This window comes from Leptonychotes weddellii, chromosome 4 (assembly GCF_054177405.1).
Source record: "Leptonychotes weddellii isolate Sample4059 chromosome 4, ASM5417740v2, whole genome shotgun sequence".
Lineage (NCBI taxonomy): Eukaryota > Metazoa > Chordata > Mammalia > Carnivora > Phocidae > Leptonychotes > Leptonychotes weddellii.
In genome coordinates this window covers 87768494-87789954 of record NC_138372.1, presented here as the reverse complement: position 1 = coordinate 87789954, position 21461 = coordinate 87768494, and the positions used below count along the sequence as shown (strand labels likewise).

Below are 21461 nucleotides of genomic sequence, written 5' to 3'. Positions count from 1 at the left end.
AAACACAGAATTACCATATGATCCAGCAATTCTACTTTTAGCTATATACCCAAAAGAATTGAAAACAGGGACTTAAACTCTTGAACACTAATGTTCTTTGCAGCCTTGTTCATAATAGCCAAAAATGTGGAAACCCAAGGGAATGGATAAACAAAATATAGTACATACATGCACTGGAATATTATTTAGTCATGAAAAGGAATGAAAGTCTGATACATTTTATAGTATGGATTAATCTTGAAAACATTATGCTAAGTGAAATAAGCCAGACACAAAGGGACAAATATTGCATAATTCCACCTACACGCAGTATCTAGAATAGGCAAATTCATAGAGACACAAAGTCAAACAGAAGTTACCAGGGGTAGGGGGAAAGGTGGAGTTATTGCTTAATGGTTACAGAGCTTCTGTTTTGGGTGATGAAAAGAATTTAGAAATAGTGGTGATGGTCATACAACACTATGAATGTACTTAATGACACTGAATGGTACATTTAAAAATGGTTAAAATCGTAAACTTCATGTTAGGCAGATTTTACACAATTAGAAAAAATATGTAGATGGCACATGTGAGTCTTGTACAGGTTAAAATATCCTTCTATTATTTTCACACATAATATATGGAATTCTAAGCTCAGACTTTCTATTTACTCAAAATTTAATAGAGGCTTTTGACAGATTAGACATATCTCCTGATAAACACGTATTGTGGATTACCTATTTTTTTTTGTTTATTGTTTTACTTCTTGATTGGGTGAGTGGACAATTTGTATTTAATGATCATTAAAATTAAGTATCAGATTCCTTAAAATTAGTAACTAGACAAGTAAATAAATGAGGTATTGAACAATAAAAGCTCATTTAAGAAGACTTGCCCCTTTTCTTTCAGTAAATCTCCTTGGTTATAGCACAGACAACATTGTAATATACCAGCATTTAAGAACTATCCCAATAATTATTACATATTAAAAAGGTAGCTTTGTTAGAAGTATCAATCTGGAAATATAAATCACTAAAATATAAAGCACTTGGGTCAAGGACATTCTAGGATAACCAAAGAAGGTCATAACTGAATAAGTTAGAACTATTATGGAGATGTTAAAACAGGAAGAGCCCTTAGCAATCATCAAATCCAATTCTATTACAAAAGAAAGAAAACGTCAAAGAATGAAATGTTGCTAGAGTTAAACCTGGAATTATTCCCAAACCATTTTACCTGCCAAGAAAGGAACTTGGAAAAAGTAGCAGCATATGCCCAAATTCATTACAAATAAGTAAACATCTTTATATTTGTAAAGACTCTTTAAAATGGAAAATTAGGCATAATGGTACTAAAGAAGGAACCAGATGCTAGTATAATTCAACTAGGAACAAGCTTCAGAATCGAACTGAATTAATTTTTCTAGTCTTAAATAAAAACTTCAGAAATAAAATAATGTTACATATAGGAATGCCAGACAAGGAATAAAGTAAAACATATTATCCTATTCTACCTTGGAATCTGTAAATAAATTCATTGTTTTCTGTATGTAGCTCTATGTAATATATGTTAAATGTAAAGACAGATCTCTAGTCTAAGATATGCTTTTTAGCATTTGTCACTTGCCTGTAGTAACGTGACTGTAAGTAGGTTGAGCACACAGCTTTGGAAACGTGACTAGCAGAACCAAAGTCAATGACCTTCACTCGGTAGGGTTGGCGCACTGGATCGACCAGCATTATGTTTTCAGGCTTAAGGTCAGCGTGAATCAGACCAAGGCTCTTGAGCTTCATCAGGGCTGTGGCCACCTGCTGCAAGATTGGTCTGATGTACTTGAGTGGCAGTGGGCTAAACTTGTTCTGCTTTAGAAAATCATACAAGTTCTGCTCCAGCATCTCAAACACAAGGCAGGTGTGATTCTTATGCTGAAAGCACTCATAAGAACGGACAAAATTATACTCATCAGCATTTTCACTGCTTAGGCGAGAAAGGATGCTCACTTCAATCTGTCCCTGTCTGGCATAGGAGGGGTGGTTCTTCAAGATTTTAATAGCCACGATTTCCTTAGTGCTCCGCTTCCAGCACTTAGCCACCTGTCCAAACGTTCCCCGGCCTAGAAACTCCAACACTTCATAGCTATTGGTCATAGAGCAAAGGATCTCATGCTGGACCAGCTGGTAATCCCCTTCTCCACTGGAACTGCTACTCTTTGTGGTCACAGTGGTGGTCGTGGCAGCAGCACCCACCACAGTCCTGTTTTGCAGCATGAGAGGGGGATGTTCTTCTATGATTTGCACGCTACCGTTGCTGTCAACTTCCTCACTTTTTCTTTTCAATCCACATTTTTGATATGGCTCAAGCAAAGAAACGTTGTTTCTGTGAGTCAGGGTCTGGCTGCTTTGGAAGGTTGATGGAGCAGCACTGGCCGAGCTATCAGCAGCTGTTACAACAATATGCTCCACTGCAGGAGCTGGGAGGAGGAGGCCCTGGTCGTAAGCAGGGATGTTGAAATTTGCTACCTGGTGAGAGGAGTTGGCTTGCCCTTGTGTGGCTGGGAGGGTTTTGCTGTGGGTATAATATTTGTCGTTGCTGCTCTGTCCAGAAACATCCCAGCCAGAGGGCTCTATTTTCAGTTTCTTCGCACTGCAGAAGGCACTCGACGACACTGATGGGGGGGAAAACACCTGCAGCTGTGATGCCATACCTACGTTGAGAGAGAGGAAGAATTAGACCCTCAATTTTACACAACCCCTCAACTAACAGATCAGAAAACTTTTAGTTTTGAAAAACCACAAGTAAAATATACCTATCTGGCTGGGGTTTTATTTTATACATTTTCCAAAACACGTTTCCTATTACAGAAGATCAACTTTTTGGTCTACTCACACACCCTTAATCACTCTTTGAGACTCAGCAACAGGTAGTATTGTTAAAAGAGCATGAACATCTATTATGGTTAATAAAATAATAACCGTAATAATAATAATAGCTTAGATGACTGATCACTTACTATGTGTCAAGCAGTAGTAGCTTTGCGCAGTGGCAGTATCGTAGCCAATGAGGTTTATCCGAGGCGCGATTATTGCTAATTGAAAACTATGTGTCAGGTAGTCGTCTAAGCACTTCACATGCATTACTCATTTAAAATTTGTCACCACAACTCTTTGGAAAAGATACTATCATTATTTCCACTTTACAGATGAGGAAACTAAGATACAGAGTAGTTAAAGTAACTTGCCCAAAATAGCAGAGCTATTAAGTAGCAGCACTGGAATTCAAACCCAGGCTCTTTGGCCCCAGAGCTCATTCCACAGCTCTGTGTTCACTCCTGCCCTGATGAGCTTTTTGATCAATTATTTAAATTTAGACATAGATGGCACACTTATAAAATTTACAGAGGAATCATTTGGACAGGATACTCAATATATTGCTAAGTAACAGGTCCAAAAAGACCACAATAGGGTAGAAACTACAAGACAAATCGAGCAGATGAAATTGAACACAAATATAGAATCCTACGTAGTCCAAACAAAGTATGACTAGCACAAAGCACAAGGATAAGAAATACAAGGTCTAGGAGGAGCACATGTATTTGAAAAACACTTTCAGCTGGTAAGAGAAACATTATGTAGTAATGCTCCCCCCACCACCACCAAAAGCTAATTCAATCTTAAACTACATTCATAGAGGGGTGCCTGGGTGGCTCAGTTGGTTAAGCGCTGCCTTCGGCTCAGGCCATGATCCCAGGTCCTGGGATCAAGCCCCGCATCGGGCTCCCTGCACAGTGGGAAGCCTGCTTCTCCCTCTCCCTCTGCCTTCTGCTCTGCCTATCTGTGCTCTGTCTCTGTCAAATAAATAAATAAAATAATAAAAAAAAACTACATTCATAGACAGTGTCCAGAATGTACTGGACAAAGCGAAGGCTATTTACTCTGCTCAGTTAACTATTTTAATAGTGTCTAGCTCTGTCCACACTACATTGTAAAGAGGACCACTGATAAAATGACCAGAAGAAAGTAATCAAGATGATGTGAGCCTATTGAGAGGATCTTCTGAAGAACTACAGGAAGTTACTCTTAGAAAAATATGGAGAAAGGGCGTAGAACAGCCCAGCTTTCTGTCCCGGAATATCCCATAAACACCTCAAGCCCAATAAACCCCAAGACTCCCAAAGCTAATACTTTCAGAAAAAAGTTCAAACAACTGACATAGCATACAAGCCATTTCCTATTTATCTTCTCCCTTCTCAACCATATAACCCTCAGATGCCTGGGGGCTCTATATTAATTCTTCTTCTCTTATCCATACTTTCCCCCTTCCCAATAACTACCTTCCCAGGTTTAGTCATCTGCAAAAGATTCTCAAATCTTTATTTCTACCCCAGACTTCTCTCTCCTGAACTCCAAATTCTTATTTCCAAATAACCACTCCACACTGCAATTTGGATATCTTGCTGACATCTCAAATTTAACATGTCCAAAATTAAACTTATGAGCCTCCACCCCACCCCTAGTCTTCTGTCTCAATTATGACACCACCATATATACCCAACATCTCAAGCCAAAAATCAGAGAGGCAATGAGTCTGTTTCCTCATCTATAAACTGGTGATAATAATACCTACCTCATGGGGTTATTCTGAGAATTAAATTATTTAATATATGTAAAGTGCTCAGTGCCTGGAATTCATTTAGTATTATTATCCTGACTCCTCCTCCTCCCTTACTACTCTAATCTATAACCAAATCTTACCAATTCTACCTCCTAAGTATATTTCAAAATCAGCCATTGGGACCAATCTAGTTCAAAGAGCCAGTAGCCAGTAGCCTCCAACTAATCTTGAATGCACTCTGGGGATCTTTGTTTTTAAACTATGCAAATCAGATGACTGCTCTTTCTTTCTTAACCACCTTCTTCCCCCTGCCTCCAGGGTTTTCCACTGCTTTGTGGATAAAATCCAAAATCCTCAATCTGCCTTAAAAAGCTCTCCAAAAATCTGGTTGTTGTCTTCCAAAATCTCCCCACCTTGATTCCTCCATTCCAGCCATACTGCCCTTTTCAGTTCTTGGAAGGCCCTCTGATGTGTTGAAGATTTTCTTCTGGGAAAACCATTCATTCACATACACACACACACACCCACCCACAACTACCACCATCCCCTCCCCCCCCACCACCGTGCACTCCCATAGCATTTTGTTTCTCCCTTACAACTCGAAATTATTCATTTAATGTTACTCACATTTCCAGCTACAGTGTAAGTTCCATGATAGGTACTGTATCTGTCTGTCTTGTTCTTTGCTTATCACCAGGAACTACCACAGAGACTCTGGCAATATTCAGACACGCAGTATTTGTTGGATGTTTTTGACCCCTGCCTACCAACTTATATCTACTCCCTACCACTCAAACTGCAGGATTTTCAAATGCTTGCTTTTATTTTTCAAATGTCCCTCCCTTTTACCTGTGCAGTCTTTGAGATATAGAGGGAGTCTCCTATACTACACATAGTATAATTTTACTAGTCATAAGAGAATAAACAAGCACAACAAGAAAGGAAGGAAGTGTGACAAAGGATTGTTACAGAACATAAAAAAGCAATGTGTACATTTCTTTGTGCCTGAATGCAACTAAAAACCATCTGCACTGGACTAGACAGCTGGAACGAAGAACAAATCCCCAGCCTTCAATTTCTAAGATGTGGTCTGGATTTACTTTAAACAAGAGTTTCCATAATTTATGTGAACCCTGAAGAGAAAAAAGTGTAAATTAAAAGCTAAAGCCAGTGCAATTTAACTACAAGGCTACAAATTTACAAGTCCTCTTGTTCAGCCTATATCGCTGACATAATAACAAATTAAAAGAAAAATGTGAAACCAAGTAGTACCTTTACAAAATTTACCTATTAAAATACATGCAAAAGTACTTCTCATCTATCATAAAACTGAGCCAATTTTTGAACAATGAAAGGAAGCAAATTTTTGAAATTTGTTTTCCATTGCGTATCTGTTCAGCTACTAATTTTAACAATCTATCAAGAAACAGGAGCACAACCTTTATGTGCCTAAAAGTATTTGATAAATGAAATGAATGCAAAATTTGCAGTTTGTAGCTATGTCTAAGAATATGAAAGCTTAAAGTAATAATACTGAAAAGAATTCATGAAGTATAATACCAAATTTTTAAAAGTATGTTCATAACTAGACACCCATTAAAATATTGCATTTACCAGAGTAATGTTATGGACAACTTTTCACCCAATAAACAAAATAACAGATACTGATGGTTTCAAATCTTCACAGCAAGCACTGCAAAATGCACAAGTTCTAGGAATTTTTCTCTAAGTTTAAGTATATAAACAAATGCAATTCTTATTCAGTAAGACAAACTTTTAAGTCCACCCACAGGGAAAGAAAAACCCAGAATTTCACTGGCCTTCCCCACAGTAAGGGTGTGTGGTACTTAAGTCAGTTTCATGCCAGTATGGCTGAGACTCATCCTGACCTCAACCAGCACAAGGTGAGAAGAAAATACATAATCAAAACTGCCTGGAAAAATCAACACTCTTGGGGCACCTGGGTGGCTCATTTGGTTAAGCATCTGCCCCCAGGTCATGATCTCAAGGTCCTGGGATTGAGCCCCATGTCAGGCTCCCTGCTCAGTGGGCAGTCTGCTTCTCCCTCTCCTTTTGCCCCTCCCCGCTGCTCATGTTCTCTCTCTAATAATAAATAAAATTTAAAAAAAAAGAAAAAGAAAAATCAACACTCTTATCTATATGACACCCTGAAATTCAGCTAAAAGCAGCCATTTCTAGACATAAGATAAAGATACTATGTTCCATAAAACCTGCCTTTGCAAAGTGGGGAAGCAATTTTCTTCCTAGGGTGAGGCCTCCCAAACAAAATTATGGAACAGAATTAACATCTGTGGAAAACTTACTATGTATCAGACTCTGTTAAGAATATTCTCAAATAGCAGGAGAGCAGCTCCCAATAAATTAAAAAGTTACTTCTGACTTCCTGAAAATGTTGCACCTCTTGACTCTAGTAATAAACTGGTCTTTTCATTTCAAACCTGACTTTCCATTTAAATATACTGACAAATTTGGCCACTGCATGCATTAATCGGGAACTAGAACTAACAGGCAAAAGGTTACTAGTACTCGCACTTATTGCTAAAGAGAACTAAGTCTTGCTAGAACCTAAGGCTTTCAAAAACAATCAAATTAAAGGCTTCCCCACTCCCTGCCGTGGTCACATCTATCAAACACTTACAGAGTGCCCCACATTATGGGCACTATAGGTAGGTAATATTACTACAAATGATTCAAATATTATAACTATGAATGGAACAGTTGGTTATGACAACCAAGGTAATCATTTGTCAGTGTTTTGCCCTTACTCTTCAGGTAACTTCCATCTTCCACATCAATAATAAATTCCTACTGCTTTCACTTAGCATCATCTTTGCCTCTTTGATACAATTTAACAATTGGTGACCTAAATAACCTAAAATCAGTACTGTATATTGATTGCTTCCTCTGGCACTTGTCCTCAGCGGATGTGTACACAGATATACATCTTCTCCAGCACGCTGATACATAAAGAATATTCACATCATTAAAGTAGGTAAATAAGAAAACACATTCTGTAAAAATAAAGCAAGGAGTAGTTTTGGGAAGAAAACTCCTTCACCACAACACCATCTATCTCTCCACTCCACCCATTTTTCTCCACCCCTGCTGACAATCCTGGACTATTTCAACAGCCTAACTTGCTTCCCCCAAATGGTACTCTCAAGCCCCCTTTTTAAACTCCCTTCTCCCAACTCATTCTTTACCTTACAACTGAAGCTTTTAAAAATGCTTATCTGTCTTCTGCTTAAAACCTTGAGATAAAGTCCGAGATCTCTAAATTTCCAGTAGCACTAAATTTCTCTGGGTTCCTAGAGTAGGCCTTATTTCTCCCATCTTAGTTCCTTCACACATAATAGTCCCTCTCTGAACTTCATTGAACCCTCCTAGTCTTCTCTTTTTCTAACTTCTACTTATCCTGTTAATCTCCATTTAAACCTCACTTTTTTCAGTGTTGTATAGGCTGTTGGTTTGGATCAAAATCTACTCTCTCCTTCACCCCAGGCACATGGCTATGTTCACCAGCCCCTCTCACCAACAGACAGAGTGATGTGTGGGTTAGCTTTTTGTGTTCCTTTCCATTTCCACCAGCAGAAACCCATGGAGACCCAGCTTCCACCATGAAACAATGCTCAAGGGATGACAGAGCAATAAGATGGAAAGAACTGTCTCTGAATGATCCTCTAAGAGCAGAGCCACCTGCCCACCAAGAATGCTCACTTCAACCTGGAACATTTACTTCAGGCTGTTACACGAAAGAAAAACTGATTTCCTAGGTTATGTATGTTTTAGTCAGCCTTATGCTGACAAATAACACTCAGAAAGCCTTGCCCGGATCACTTTGTACTAGCTTAGGTTTCCTGGTAAAGGCTCCCACAGCATCCTGTACTACTTCTTAGTACTTACCACACTTGTACTTATTTATGTCATTTACTCATTTAACAAACATATATTGAGTACCTAGTCTGTCTGCCCAGCACTGTTCTAGAAACTAGGGATAACAGTGGTGTTCCAGAAGGACAAGATTCCTTGTCTCCCGGAATTTAACTTTCTTCTGGGAAGACACACACACACCCCCAAGAAAACAGTAGCTATTGATAATGCTATGATGAAAACAAAACACAGTGATGTGACAGAGACGGTGGGAAGGGCAGAGGTACTCTAAATTTGGTGGTCAGGAAAGGCCTTGTAAGGTGGTAGCACTTAAGCTAAGATATAACTCACAAGAAGGAGCCATTCCAGTGAATGACAACAGTTAGTGCCAAGGCACATTCTTGGCCTATTTGAATAGAACAGGAGAGAAAATAATAGAAACAGGGCCCAAAGAGACAGACAAGGGCCAGATCACATATTAACTCATGAGGCCACCCTAAATGTTATTCTAAGCATGACTATTTAAAAGTTGACTTCTCAGGACGCCTGGGTGCCTCAGTCGGTTAAGCGTCCGACTCTTGATTTGGGCTCTGGTCGTGATCTCAGGGTTGTGAGACTGAGGCCTGTATCAGGTTCCACGCTGGGTATGAAGCCTGCTTAAGATTCTCTCTGTCTCTCTGCCTCTCCCCCCCCACCCCCAAAAAAGTTGACTTTTCTTAAACTGCCAGTTCTGTGAGGGCAATTCTCAATACCAGAGTAGGTGTCTTTTTTTTCTTTTTGGTATCACCAGCATCTATCACATATGGTAGGTGTCAAATGTTTGTTAGAATAAATGACTAGAAAGAGATCATTACTGCTCCATATATAAACATAAGGGGATCTCAGGTGTCATACTGACTAAGTTAGAGAAATAGTCAAGTGAAATAGAAATTATAGTCTCTTGCCTACGAGAGAAGACCTAAATTAGTTTTCTAAGTATAGTGATACATGAAGGAAAAAATAAGCGTGAAACCCTAAGGACACCATTTGAATGGAAGTTCCCCACCCCTTTCCTGTAACACTTTCCTTCATAAGGAACCAACAAGCCAATTGCCCAACCAGTATGCAAAGAGAGGGCGTGGAATAAGTGGTGTTAGCTGATGATAGAGTAACCCTACAATTCTATGTAATTTACAGCCATATAATCAATATTTTGTAATATTTTGGTAAACTAGCTGATGGGTGCTTTCCTTCTAGGCAGGATATCTTTTCCTAAATTTCAATCACTCTGCTATTTATTTGGAATGATGACTCTATAGCTACAGAACAAAAGAAAAGTAGGTGTTTTTTATATTTGGTAAAAAGGTACGATCTTGGGGGGCACCTGGGTGGCTCAGTCTTTAAGCGTCTGCCTTCAGCTCAGGTCATGATCCCGGGGTCCTGGGATCGAGCCCCGCGTCGGGCTCCTGCTTCGCGGAAAGCCTGCTTCTCCCTCTCCCACTCCCCCTGCTTGTGTTCCCTCTCTCTCTCTCTCCTCCCTCTGTCAAATAAGTAAATAAAATCTTTAAAAAAAAAAAAGGTATGATCTTGGTATGTGCACCCAACAGTTTACAAGGCCTATAAAGTTTAGAATGAAGAAAGCTGTACCTCGAGAAGTTTCAAGCATAAGGAAAACGTCAAATTAACAAAGCATACATCAATATGGAACATAAACGTTGAGATGACCCTGTTTAGATCAGTCAGCAAAGGCCTAAGGAAAATAGGACTTTAAATAAGGTAACAACACTTTGGCAGATGGAAGGCAGAATAACTTCTTTCAGATAAGTGAGATAACTTTTGCCAGTATGCCAGGGAATGTGGCAACATGAAAAACTGTTTCAAGTAAGGAGATGTACTTGACTGAAGCAGAAGACACTGGCAAAAAAGTACAAGGATTCTTACAGCTAAACCAGACCTTATGAGACTCTTTCCAAAACCCCCTAATTCCAAGATGAGAAAAAGGAGACCCAAGAAAGGCAAACAAGTTTTACATAGAGCTAATGAGTAGCAATGCTGGCAAAGAATTCAGGTCTTCTGATTCTTTTTCATTAAGCACTCTGGGAAAGCACTATACCTACCAGGTGCCCTTAAAAAATCCAAAAGAAATATACATAAGTTTCCCTATCTTCAAAGAATTTAGAATGTTACTTAGGTGATGTAACACAAAAAAAAAGAAAGAAAGAAACAAAAACAGGATGTAAGTTTTTTTACAGAGCCAAATTATGCTCTACAAAAATACGTAAGTCATTTAGGGAGCTGGGAAATTAGGAACAAAAAAGGAACCAAAAAGCAAATCAGTGATTGTTGAAGTGGTACTTGAAGGAAAAATTATTTTGATGGCTTGTGCTCAGAATTGCACGAAACCTAAGGGAAGAAACTGGGGAGAAATTAATAACTAACTTGAAAAAAAAAAAAAAAGCTAAAAAAACATGGATTGCTTTGTACAGTCGTGAAAATGAACATAAAAGGGCAGATCAGGAAGTTCATGTTTGCAAAATTACTTCAAATTACAAAAGGACCAGTTACAATATACAACTAACAACAAGTTGTGCAAGTTCCAAGTGTAAGAAGTTTACAAGGCAGGTTTGGCTCACTGATTTCTCCCAACAGAACCACTGACTGAGCTGTGCTTATGAAAACAAAACCACAGAATGAAGAAATTCTATTTTCCAGAGAATTGTGAATTTTGAGATTATCTTTTTTTCTTTTAGGAGGGAGTTCTGGTTTGTTTTAAAATCTCAAGTTACCAATCAACTTACTCTACAATCCATAAAACTACAAAATCCAAAAATAGCATAAACTATGAGTATCACCAGCAAAGTCCTACTTACCAACTAGAGCTAGTATACATATTTACAAGATCTCACTCACCATTTTACTCATCAGATGCTTTACTGGCTTGGCTGCCTCCAGTTCCAGCCACAAGTTACTTTACTAAAATATCCTCCCAGCAGGGATCAGTATCTTAAAGTCAATGATATACTTCATCATACCAGTACTGTAACACAGAACTCTGAGGTAATTACATGTAAAGATCCAAAATCACCGGCTGAATAACTATTAGGTAATAGGACTTGTTAGATTTTTAAATGTTTTACAGAAAGCTTTAGACCTATATAAGTAAAAGCTTGTAATGATTTGAATTCTCTACGATCTTTAAAACACACACACTACAGACCAGGAATCAAAAATAGCTTTACACAAACAAGAGCAAAATTGTAGGTTTTGCTGAGGGCATCAGCCACTTAATTTAACCCCACTTCATCAAGAGCAGGAAGCCAGGCTGCTGTTTTCATCAGTTACTAGGGAACAAATAAGATAAAGGATAGACTGGGCAGGAAGAGTCTACAGTTGAAATGAATATTTTGATGCAATTACTGAAAATTCCCAAAGTGTCACTAAGAAAAAGCACCTAGGGCTGCTTCAGAACGAAGTCTATCTACAACTGAGTGAGTGCTTTAAGGGGAGTAAAGACATACTGGGGCTCAGGATTGTTTTTTCCCCTTCTCGAGCCCCTCCTCCCTTCCCCCACCTAAACAGGAAAGAAAACTCGCCCAGCATAAACACAAGGCCAATGCTCACGGTTTGTCACCACAACAAACTGGAGGTTAGACCAGCGCTGCTGGAGACCGAGCCCCAAGTCCCAGTTGCTAAACACAAAAAGGGCCTCTTTCCCACAGACCTGTGAACAGCGCGGGCCTTACTCAAGAGTTTTTTGGTTGTTTCCTCACCTTTTCTCTCTTTTTTCTTTAAACGAAAGCTGTGGGAAAGTGGCGACAGACAGCAAAAGTTTCCCTCTGAGCCAGACCTCTAAATCCGCCTTGCACTGACACACATTAGGTGGGCTGGTCCCACGTAGTCTCCACCATCATTACAAATTACAAACCTAACGATTAAAGAACAGAAGCGGAGAGGATAGAAAAGCTTCCACACCCACCCCACCACCGCCGTCCTTTCCAGACACCGCTTCCTGGTCGCAAAGAGCACAAATAACCCAAAACCATGGTGATAAGCAGAGCTGTGAAATACACACGCACAAGCCACACGCTGGGAACCTGCCACAACGGCCGGGAAAAACCGGCCGGGTGAGGAGGCGCAAGGCGGCCCCCTGTCATCTCAGGACAACAACACGCCCCGAAGAGAAGTGGCAGGAGGCAGCGGGAGTTGCCCCGAAAACAAGCCCGGAGCCGCCCCGCTTTCCCGGGAACGCAAGCTCCTCCGCGGCCGCGAGCTGCCGGGCCGCAGGACTGGGCGCCGGGTCCCGGGTGGGGGCGCGCCCAGGGAGGCGCCCCCCGCAGGCCGGGCGCCCCGGAGAGCCCGCGGCCCGCCCGGCCCCGCCTCGGGAAGCGGATGGGAGCTCGCTCCCCGCCAAGGCCCCTTCCCGCTCGGCCCAACTCACCGCCGGTGGGTTTGGTTCTCAGCCGCGAGCTGGGGCTGCCGTGAGGAGGCGGCGGAGGAGACGAGATCCGGGGCCCCGTCGCCCGGTCATCATACCCCCCGCGCGAGCCGGCCCGGGCCCCGGCCCCCGCCCCCCGGAGCCGTCCCCGCGCCCGTCCCACGGGGGGAGCCCCCTCAGCCTCCCGCCCGCTCCGCCGCCCGGCCCCTGGCCGCCGCCGCCGCCGCCGCCTCAGCCCCGCGCGCTCCCGCCTCGGCCTCCCGCTGCCGTCCGGGGCCACCGCCGGGCCCCTCGCTCCGCAGCCGCCGTTGTCGCCAGACCCGACGAGCCGAGCGCCGAGCGGCCGCCCCCATCCGGCGGCCCCGCCCCGCGGGAACCATTCACCAGCCCCGCGCCATGACACCTACTGAGGCGGAAGTGTCGAGGAGCGGGCGGATTAGGACGACCGCATAGTACAGATGGGAGTGGGAGTGGGGGGGCCTCTGTGGGGAGCCAGCGTGGATCGAGTGCGGGGGCCGGATTCCCCGCCCCCTCCGCGCGACAGACTCCGCGGCGATTTAAAGGTGCTTGGTGGCGGTAGGGGGGTCCAGCCGTAAAATGTCATCCCAGCCAGTGTGACATCGCCACAGTCTAGTGTGACATCCCCAGAGATTGGGCAGTGCCTACCCGGGAAGCCCCCCTGCTGGTGAGGAATTACTTCAGTTTAGGCTCTAACGTTTCGTTGCCATCTAGAGACTTTCTGGCAGAGTGGCATCCGTGTACGGGATCTGGAAGCCTCCACGTACATGAGGAGCCCCTTAGGAGACTCTCCCGCTGCCCGCCATAGGAACCTGTGTTTGCATTAGGAGGTGAGAAGGAACAGGTGTGCTCTGGACCCAGCCCCTCAAAACGTGCAGTGACCGAATGCTACCATAATGTTGTTGCCTCTACCAGGAGATAGTAAGACTGGGTATTCAGGAAACGGAGTGCGTTGGGCACACAGCATTCAGAGAAAATGGACACTGTAAAAACTAGGTTATCCTGGGGCGCCTGGGTGCCTCAGTCGTTAGGCGTCTAACTTCGGCTCAGGTCATGGTCCCGGGGTCCTGGGGTCGAGCCCCGCATCGGGCTCCCTGCTCGGCGGGAAGCCTGCTTCTCCCTCTCCCACTCCCCCTGCTTGTGTTCCCTCTCTCGCTGTGTCTCTCTCTGTCAAATAAATAAATAAAATCTTAAAAAAAAAACAAAAAACCTAGGTTATCCTAAAAGAAAAACTGTTGCCATCTCCCAGAGTCAAGAGATTCTTTCCTAGGACTTCAGATGTACCTCCCGCTGTATAAAATGTTCTTATTCCTAAAGTGGGGACCATTTTTAGAGAGACAGTAGTATAATCTGTTTATTTTTTCTATCCTGCAAGTGCTGGAGGCAGCAGTGATCTGAACCCTACAAAGCGACTGTCCAGCATCATGGGTGTTTGCTTATACTCTTCGAGGAGGCGGACAGGTGTGGCTAAGTCAAGATTCTGCTATTACACTGTATTTCTCAGATCTCACTTAGTATACATTCTTGACCTCTTTGGATCCCCATCTCCTCACACGCACACAAAAGATGTGCTAATACTTTTGTGAAGAAGCAGTAATGCTATGTTAGTACCTTAGGGTTTCTTTTCTGGCTTAAAGCACTGGGAGCAGTTCTATTTTATTGGAAAAAGGGAAGTTTATTTCCCTAGAGGACCAAGGTTAGCACGTGTTCAATCACACAGGGCAGTTTTGTTCGCTTATTTTCACAGGAACTTAGAACATAAAGTCCTACATTGGGCTGACCTGGGAAACATCAAAATATAGAGAGTGGGTGAGCATACCCACTTGGGGAGGAGCCAGGAAAAAGGCAGAACTTAAGCTCTGGAGTAGACAGGCTTCAAACACACTAATTACTTACCATGCCTTGGCTCAACCAAACTCCATGACATGCTTCTAGGCTCCTACTATCTCAAGTTATGTCCCTTTCCTCTTCAAACACATCTCAAAAGACAACTTGAGGAAGCCTTTCCTGATTGACTCCCATTTTATTCTAATTATTTAATTCTACATCATCATCTCTTTACTTCCTTGTACCTTATTTATACTTGTTGATCTATTTTCATGGTTCTTAGGTCATTTCTTCAGTCTCCCTCACTACATGGAGACCTCAAAATCTACTATTTCCCCCTCTCTAATATTCATTCATCCATCCAACCACTGTATGCCTCCTCTACTCCAGGCACTCTCCTAGATACTGGGTCAAATGCAAAATGAATAAGACGTGGCCTTTCCTCAGCTTACGGTCAATGAGGGGAAAAAAATGCATGGCGACATATATGACTTGAATGACAGAGCCAGAGAAGACTTCAGAAAAGGAGATATTTAAACAAAAAAGAAAAAGCATGGTCCATGCTCTGAAAGAGCTGACACTTCAGCAGAGAAGTGGCAAGAGATGGAATTAGTAAAGTAGATTGAGTGAGATTTTAAAGACACTGAAGAACTCAGAGGTTTAACCAAACAGGTAATATGAAGGAATCTGTGCTTTAGAGAGCCAGTGGCAATGAGGAGGATGGCTGACTGGAAGGTGTAAAGACTAGAGAAAGAGAACCTAATTAGAAAGCTATGATGAGGGTTTGGTCAAGGAGAGACCCTGGAGAGAAGGGGGCAGATAGGAGAACTATTTGCTCCTAGACAAAATCAGTGCAGCTGGAGAGGGAGAGGGAGCTGTTGCTAGTTGGAAGCATTGAATCTCGCTTAGGGTATGATATTCCTCTGGGGCCTAGAGCCTAGATTCAATGTTGCAGGCAAGAAATTTGCTCAGGAGCTGCAGTGCTTAAGGCTAACTAGGAGAAGTTGACCAAAAAGCTGTGTCACGAGAGAAGTTGAATCAAAAAACTCATCCAACTATCCAAACATTAGTGAATCCAAGGGGCCAGGAAGAAAAGAGAATTCAAGTAGAAGCCAACCGTTGTAAAACTGGGAAAACCAAATGAGAGTAAAGGTCTGAAGGAAAGGATAGGAGATAGAACATGGAAAAAGCCTTTGAAACAAGAGGGAAGCCTCTGATTTTTTAAATCTAGATTCCAGAAAACCTTTTATTTGGAAATAATTCTGAACACACAGAAAAGTTGATAATAAAAAGAGCACCTATATATCCTTTACTTGAATTTGTTGATTAATGTTTTGCCCCTTTTGCTCTAACACTTGTAGTCTCAAATAGGTAACACACATACACACACATTTTTTTCTGGCCATTTGAAAGTAAATTGCATACATCATGCCCCTTTATCCCTATGTACATTCCTTTACATACACAATGTATATAGTTATCAATTCCAGGAGACTTAACATTGATACCATACTTTAATCTACCGTCCATATTCCAAATTTTGTCAATTAATCCAATAATGTCATTCTTACCCTTTTTCCCCTTCGAGTAGAGGATCCAATTCAGGATCATATATTGCCTGTCTCTTTAGTCTCCTTTAATCTGCATCAGTTCCTTAGCTTTTCTTTGTCTTTGATATTTTTGAGGAGTACAGCCCACCCCCTTTGTTTGGACAAGAGAATGTTCCTCATTTCCAATTTGTTGTTCATGTTTGTCTCACATTTATTCATTATTAGATCCCGGTTATCCATTCCTGGCCAGAATACTGCATAAATGATATTGTGTCCTTCTCAGGATGTGAAACCCAAAGTCAGACGATGTCTCTGTCCCTCATTGGGTGATAATAATTTTGGTCACCTTGCTGAGGTGTCTGATTCCCCCACAGTATATTTACTATTTTTTTCCTTGTAATAAGCAATCTGTGGAGAGACATCTTACACCCTGCAAATATCCTGCTCCTCATTAAACGTGTTTCCTTAGATTTAGCATCTATTGATGATTCTTACTTGTACCAATCCTCCCTTATCTCTTATTAGTTAGTTATCTAATAATGATATAGACTCATGGATTACTATGCTTTTCAATGGTTTGTAATTCTTTACAGTCCTTAATTATTTGGGTGCTAAAATTTTCCAGATTTAGTCAGTGGGGGCCTTTTCAAGCTCCTGTGTCTTTTTTAGCATGTCTGAATGTCAGATGTTCTGGACTCATCTTGATTCTTGCAGGTTCACCATTCCTTGGAGCATTGTATTTCTCCACTGGATGCTTTGTATCTGCCCAGAAAAAAACAAAGGGAAGAGAAAATATGGATTATTTGTGTGGGAAGTTGTTGTGTTTTTTTTTAAGATTTTTATTTATTTACTTGAGAGAGAGAGAGAGCACAGAGGGAGAGAGAGAAGCAGACTCCCTGCTGAGCAGAGAGCCTGATGCGCAGCTTGATCCCAGAACCCTGAGATCATACCCTGAGCCAAAGGCAGACACTTAACCAACTGAGCTGCCCAGGCACCCCATGTGGGAAGTTTTCATAGGCCAGGCCTGCAGGTAGCAAACACAGAGATCTATTCTGCACACATCACATTGGTGGGAACTCAGGAACATGGATACTGCTACAGTGATTAGGAGGTGACACTATGTGCCCGAGAGACATGACGTCGTAAAAATTAGGCCAGTCTCTGCCACACTTGTCCAAAAGCCATTCCCTATGTTACTTCTCCCATATTAGTAGAATCCCAGTTTTGTTCAAATAGAAGGAAGATCCTTTGATTTCAAAGAAGGTAACTTCCTCTCACCAAATCAGGAAATAAATTACAGTGGTCCAAACCAATCCTGGTAATTCCATTTCTTGTCACCAATGACTAGTCTAGGAGTGGGTATAGACCCAGTTCTGGTTAATGAAATAGGAAAAGAAGTCTAATGGGAGGCTCATAGGAAAAATTTTCTTTTTGTATAAAGAAGACAGGACCGTCACAGAAGCAATTCTTTCGTTCCTGCCTCTCTTTTTTGCTGAGACAAAGGAATGAAGACACCAGGCTTGGAGCCGCCATAGCCATCTTGTGACCATAAATGTGACAGCAAACAAAGATGAAGACAGTCAACATGCTGAGGACAGCAAAGGAGACGATGGAAAGAAGGGGTCCTTGACGACAGAGGTAAGCTTCTGAATGAACCTGGGAGTGCCCACTGCTTCTGGACTTTTTAAGTAAATAAATGTTCGTATGTTTCAAGAACACCGTGAGACAAGTTTTCTGTTCTTTGCTGCCAAAAATCATTCTTAAGTGACACAGGAGAGAAGTAGGAGAGCTTTTCTAGAAAAAGGAGCTAATTGGTGATATCCAAATGTTCTGAGAGTAAAGGAGAATAAGGATGGAAAAGAGGCCAGTGGATTTGCAATGAGAAGGTCCCTGCTGATCTTGGTAAGAGCAATTTAAGTGGCATGGTGCAATGTGATGGGGCAGAAGCAATGTGATTCCTACAAAGGACTTTTCCTAATATGAGTGGTGACCGACAAACTGGGAAGGATGGTTTGATCCAACTGGGTGATAGAATCTATTCTGGTCAATTCCCATATTCAGTTCCTAATATCCAAGGAAGCTGCTTGGGTTCCTGCTGTCCACTTCAGCAACATCTGGGAAATCATGAACTGAATCACTTTGCTCTCTTAACACTTCCCACAGGAATAAGCCAGGAAAAGTTGTTCTGGACCCTTAACTGGTTTCATAGAGGGCAAATCCAGCATGTATGATGGGGACTAAATAGGACTTTTTAAAAAACGTTTTCTTCCAGGATTTATTGACTGAATAATAAGTACCAGGCATTCAGTTAGACAGAATAAAAAATGAATAAAGCACATTCTGTGTCCTCAGGGGCTTCACGATCTAATTAAGGAAATAAATTAGGAACAGTTATAACAAGTCCGAGATTGGTCCTCAAAGTGGCATTATAAGTGCTCAAGAATATAGCAGTTAACTGTCTGGAGATCACTTGCAGAAGCATCTAGAAGTATTACTATTGACTGAACAGGGACTTAAAGAAGACAGCACTATTTCAGCCAGGCCATCAGTGAGATGTTATTTGTTTTTAGTAACTATCTTTAAGTACCTTTTCCATGCAACATGTGAACAGAATAAATATGCTGTTACATTATCATATACAATGGACACGAGCTCTTCATTATGACAAGTACTCCTTGGGAAGGAGTTATCAGTCTGCACTAGGCCACCAGAGAGCCATGGGGTTAGAAACTAAAACCAGGCAGAGATGAGTGTGGTATACAGAGCAGAGAAGTGAAGCACCCACCTGTGTTAGGATAATCAGGTAAGTGAGTCCCTTCTCTGTATGGTAAAAAGGTTTGGTCCCCTAATGGCTCCCACACTTCTTATCCTCCCCAGCATCTCCCCACTAAAGCTGGTGTGGTTGCTGGGCTGAATAGTGGGATTGCGAGTAGGAAATGGCTTCCCTGCTCTCAAGTGTAAGTCTTGCTGGTCTTGTTTTCTTTTTGTATCAAAATAGAACATTTTGGGGACTGGGTCCCAGCAGAAATGATGGCTTTGGGTGGAAGGGGTGTTTGGAAAGAGGCCATGGCTGTGGGGTTAAAGAGAAAGAGTCAAATACAACTAGTTAACATTATGAATGCATGAAATGCCACTGAATTGTACACTTTAAAATGGTTAAGTGGTGGGGCGCCTGGGTGGCTCAGTCATTAAGCGTCTGCCTTCAGCTTAGGTCATGATCCCGAAGTCCTGGGATTGAGCTCCATATCTGGGCTCCCTGCCCTGCGGGAAGCCTGTTTTCCCTCCCCCCTCCCCCCCCCCCCCCGCTTGTGTTCCCTCTCTTGCTGTCTCTCTCTCTGTCAAATAAATTAAAAAATGGTTAATTGTGTGTTATGTGAATTTCACTTCAAAAAAAGGGGAGGGGAAGGGGGTTTGCAGGATTTAGAGATAATGAGCAAGAGACTTGATCCCTAACTTTCCTAATTTTCAAGAGTCAATCCAGAGCCTTCTGGGAGAAGAGCAATGCCTTAAATTCTTCTACAACCATGTTTATTCCTCCTCAGACCCTCCTTCCCCCTAATCATTTCTGTTTCCTTCCTTATCTACACATGACCATCTTTCTCTCACTTTCTCCATATACCAACTCTTTATTCAGCAAAACCAAGGGATAGTGCTTTTCTCTCCCTTTCCCTGGATCATTGTCATGTCTCATTATCATGTCTCCACCATTCTGTAGCTTCTCACCTTCGACCAACTGTTACACAAGCTTTTAGCACCTGCCCTCCATATGTCTCTCCCTATTCCCAATTCTAAGCAAAAGCCAAAGCCAAAACAAATGCTCTGGGAAGGGACACAGAGACCCACAAGGGCTATGATTCAGGACAGAAAATCGAAATTCAATCATTGACTATTATTTGTGCTAAGTCATTTTGCACTTCCTGCAGACTCAGAAATCAAAAAGGCCCTAATGAAGTATACCTTGCCTAACACAATTCCTGATATGTGGTCAGTACCAATAACTATTTGGCTGACTAAATTACTAAATTACCTGATTGTTTATTCATGGTGCTCAAAGCATCAGAATTCAGTTAACTATAGAACAGAGTTTTGGAAATCTCAACAATCGTCATCTTTGGCTGTGAATTTAACTTAATTTTTTATTATTACTTTTGGAAACTCACTTTTATAAAATCTGTAAGCTGTCATCAAGGGGTTAGCAAGTGGCCCTCTCCTTTGGAGGTGGGTAGGAGGGGGGGCCTTAATCAAAACCCTAGAGGGTAAATTCTCTGAGGTGAAATAGGCTTCTGTCTGACCAACCTCCATGTTCCCATAATGTCCGGTACAGAAGTAAAACATGAGCTTTGGAGGCTTTTTTTTTTTTAAGATTTTATTTACTTATTTGACAGAGAGAGACACAACTAGAGAGGGAACACAAGCAGGGGGAGTGGGAGAGGGAGAAGCAGGCTTCCTGCAGAGCAGGGAGCCCCATGTGGGGCTCAATCCCAGGACCCCGGGACCACCACCTGAGCCAAAGGCAGATGCTTAACAACTGAGCTTTGGAGTCTTGACATCAGTAGGAATCCTGAGTTTTCTAGTAACTAGGGTGATAGTAGGCATGCTTATGAACTTCACCTTCCTCATTCTTCTTTTTTTAAAAAAAGATTTTATTTATTTATTTATTTGAGTAGGGAGTGGCAGAGGGGCAGAGGGAGAGAGACAAGCAGACACCCTGCTGAGCGCAGAGCTTGATCTCAAGACCCTGAGATCATGACATGAGCCAAAATCTAGAGTGGGACGCTTAATCCACTATACCTCCCAGGCGCCCCACACCTTCCTCATTCTTAAAATGGAGATGATAGGGCGCTTGGGTGGCTCAGTTGGTTAAGCGACTGCCTTTGGCTCAGGTCATGATCTTGGAGTGCCAGGATCAAGTCTGGCATCACATCGGGCTCCCTGCTCAGCAGGGAGTCTGCTTCTCCCTCTGACCCTCCCCACTCTCATGTGCTCTCTTGCTCTCTCTCAAATAAATAAATAATAAATAAATAAAATAAAATGGAGATGATAATACCTTCTTACCTCCCTCATTCCATCCATCAGAAAAAGTCTTCAATGTTACTTCCAAAAAATATCCTGAATCCACTACTGTTCATCTCCACTGATACAGACTTTCTGATTTCACAGACAGAAGTGAG

The 21461-nt window shown here is 42.1% G+C and overlaps 1 protein-coding gene, 1 long non-coding RNA gene and 1 other non-coding gene across 10 annotated transcripts in view; 2 read left to right on the top strand and 1 right to left on the bottom strand.

Annotated features, from left to right (window-relative positions):
• The window catches only part of HIPK1 (homeodomain interacting protein kinase 1), a 49415-nt gene extending 36320 nt beyond the window's left edge, over window positions 1-13095 (bottom strand). For 2 of the 6 annotated variants that reach the window (XM_081815715.1, XM_081815719.1), the window contains exons 1-2: window positions 12899-13093; window positions 1606-2683 (exon numbers count right to left, since the gene is read on the bottom strand). In XM_081815715.1, coding sequence (XP_081671841.1) covers window positions 1606-2681 — 1076 coding nt within the window. In that variant the 5' untranslated portion in view covers window positions 2682-2683; window positions 12899-13093. Of the gene's footprint in view, window positions 1-1605; window positions 2684-12230; window positions 12386-12898 lie in introns of all 6 variants that reach the window. The other 4 variants (XM_081815718.1, XM_081815720.1, XM_081815716.1 and 1 more) reach the window with 3 other exon arrangements.
• LOC115936627 (U4 spliceosomal RNA) lies at window positions 3008-3146 on the top strand. Its single transcript, XR_004072042.1, has one exon. It is a non-coding gene; the product is annotated as a U4 spliceosomal RNA (small nuclear RNA).
• Window positions 13095-21461, top strand: part of LOC145720868 (uncharacterized) — a 10274-nt gene continuing 1907 nt past the window's right edge. The window contains exons 1-3 of one of the 3 annotated variants that reach the window (XR_014144107.1): window positions 13095-13458; window positions 13628-13743; window positions 17732-17928. This is a non-coding gene — a long non-coding RNA (uncharacterized LOC145720868). Of the gene's footprint in view, window positions 13459-13627; window positions 13744-17731; window positions 19518-21461 lie in introns of those variants that run through there. The other 2 variants (XR_014144106.1, XR_014144105.1) reach the window with 2 other exon arrangements.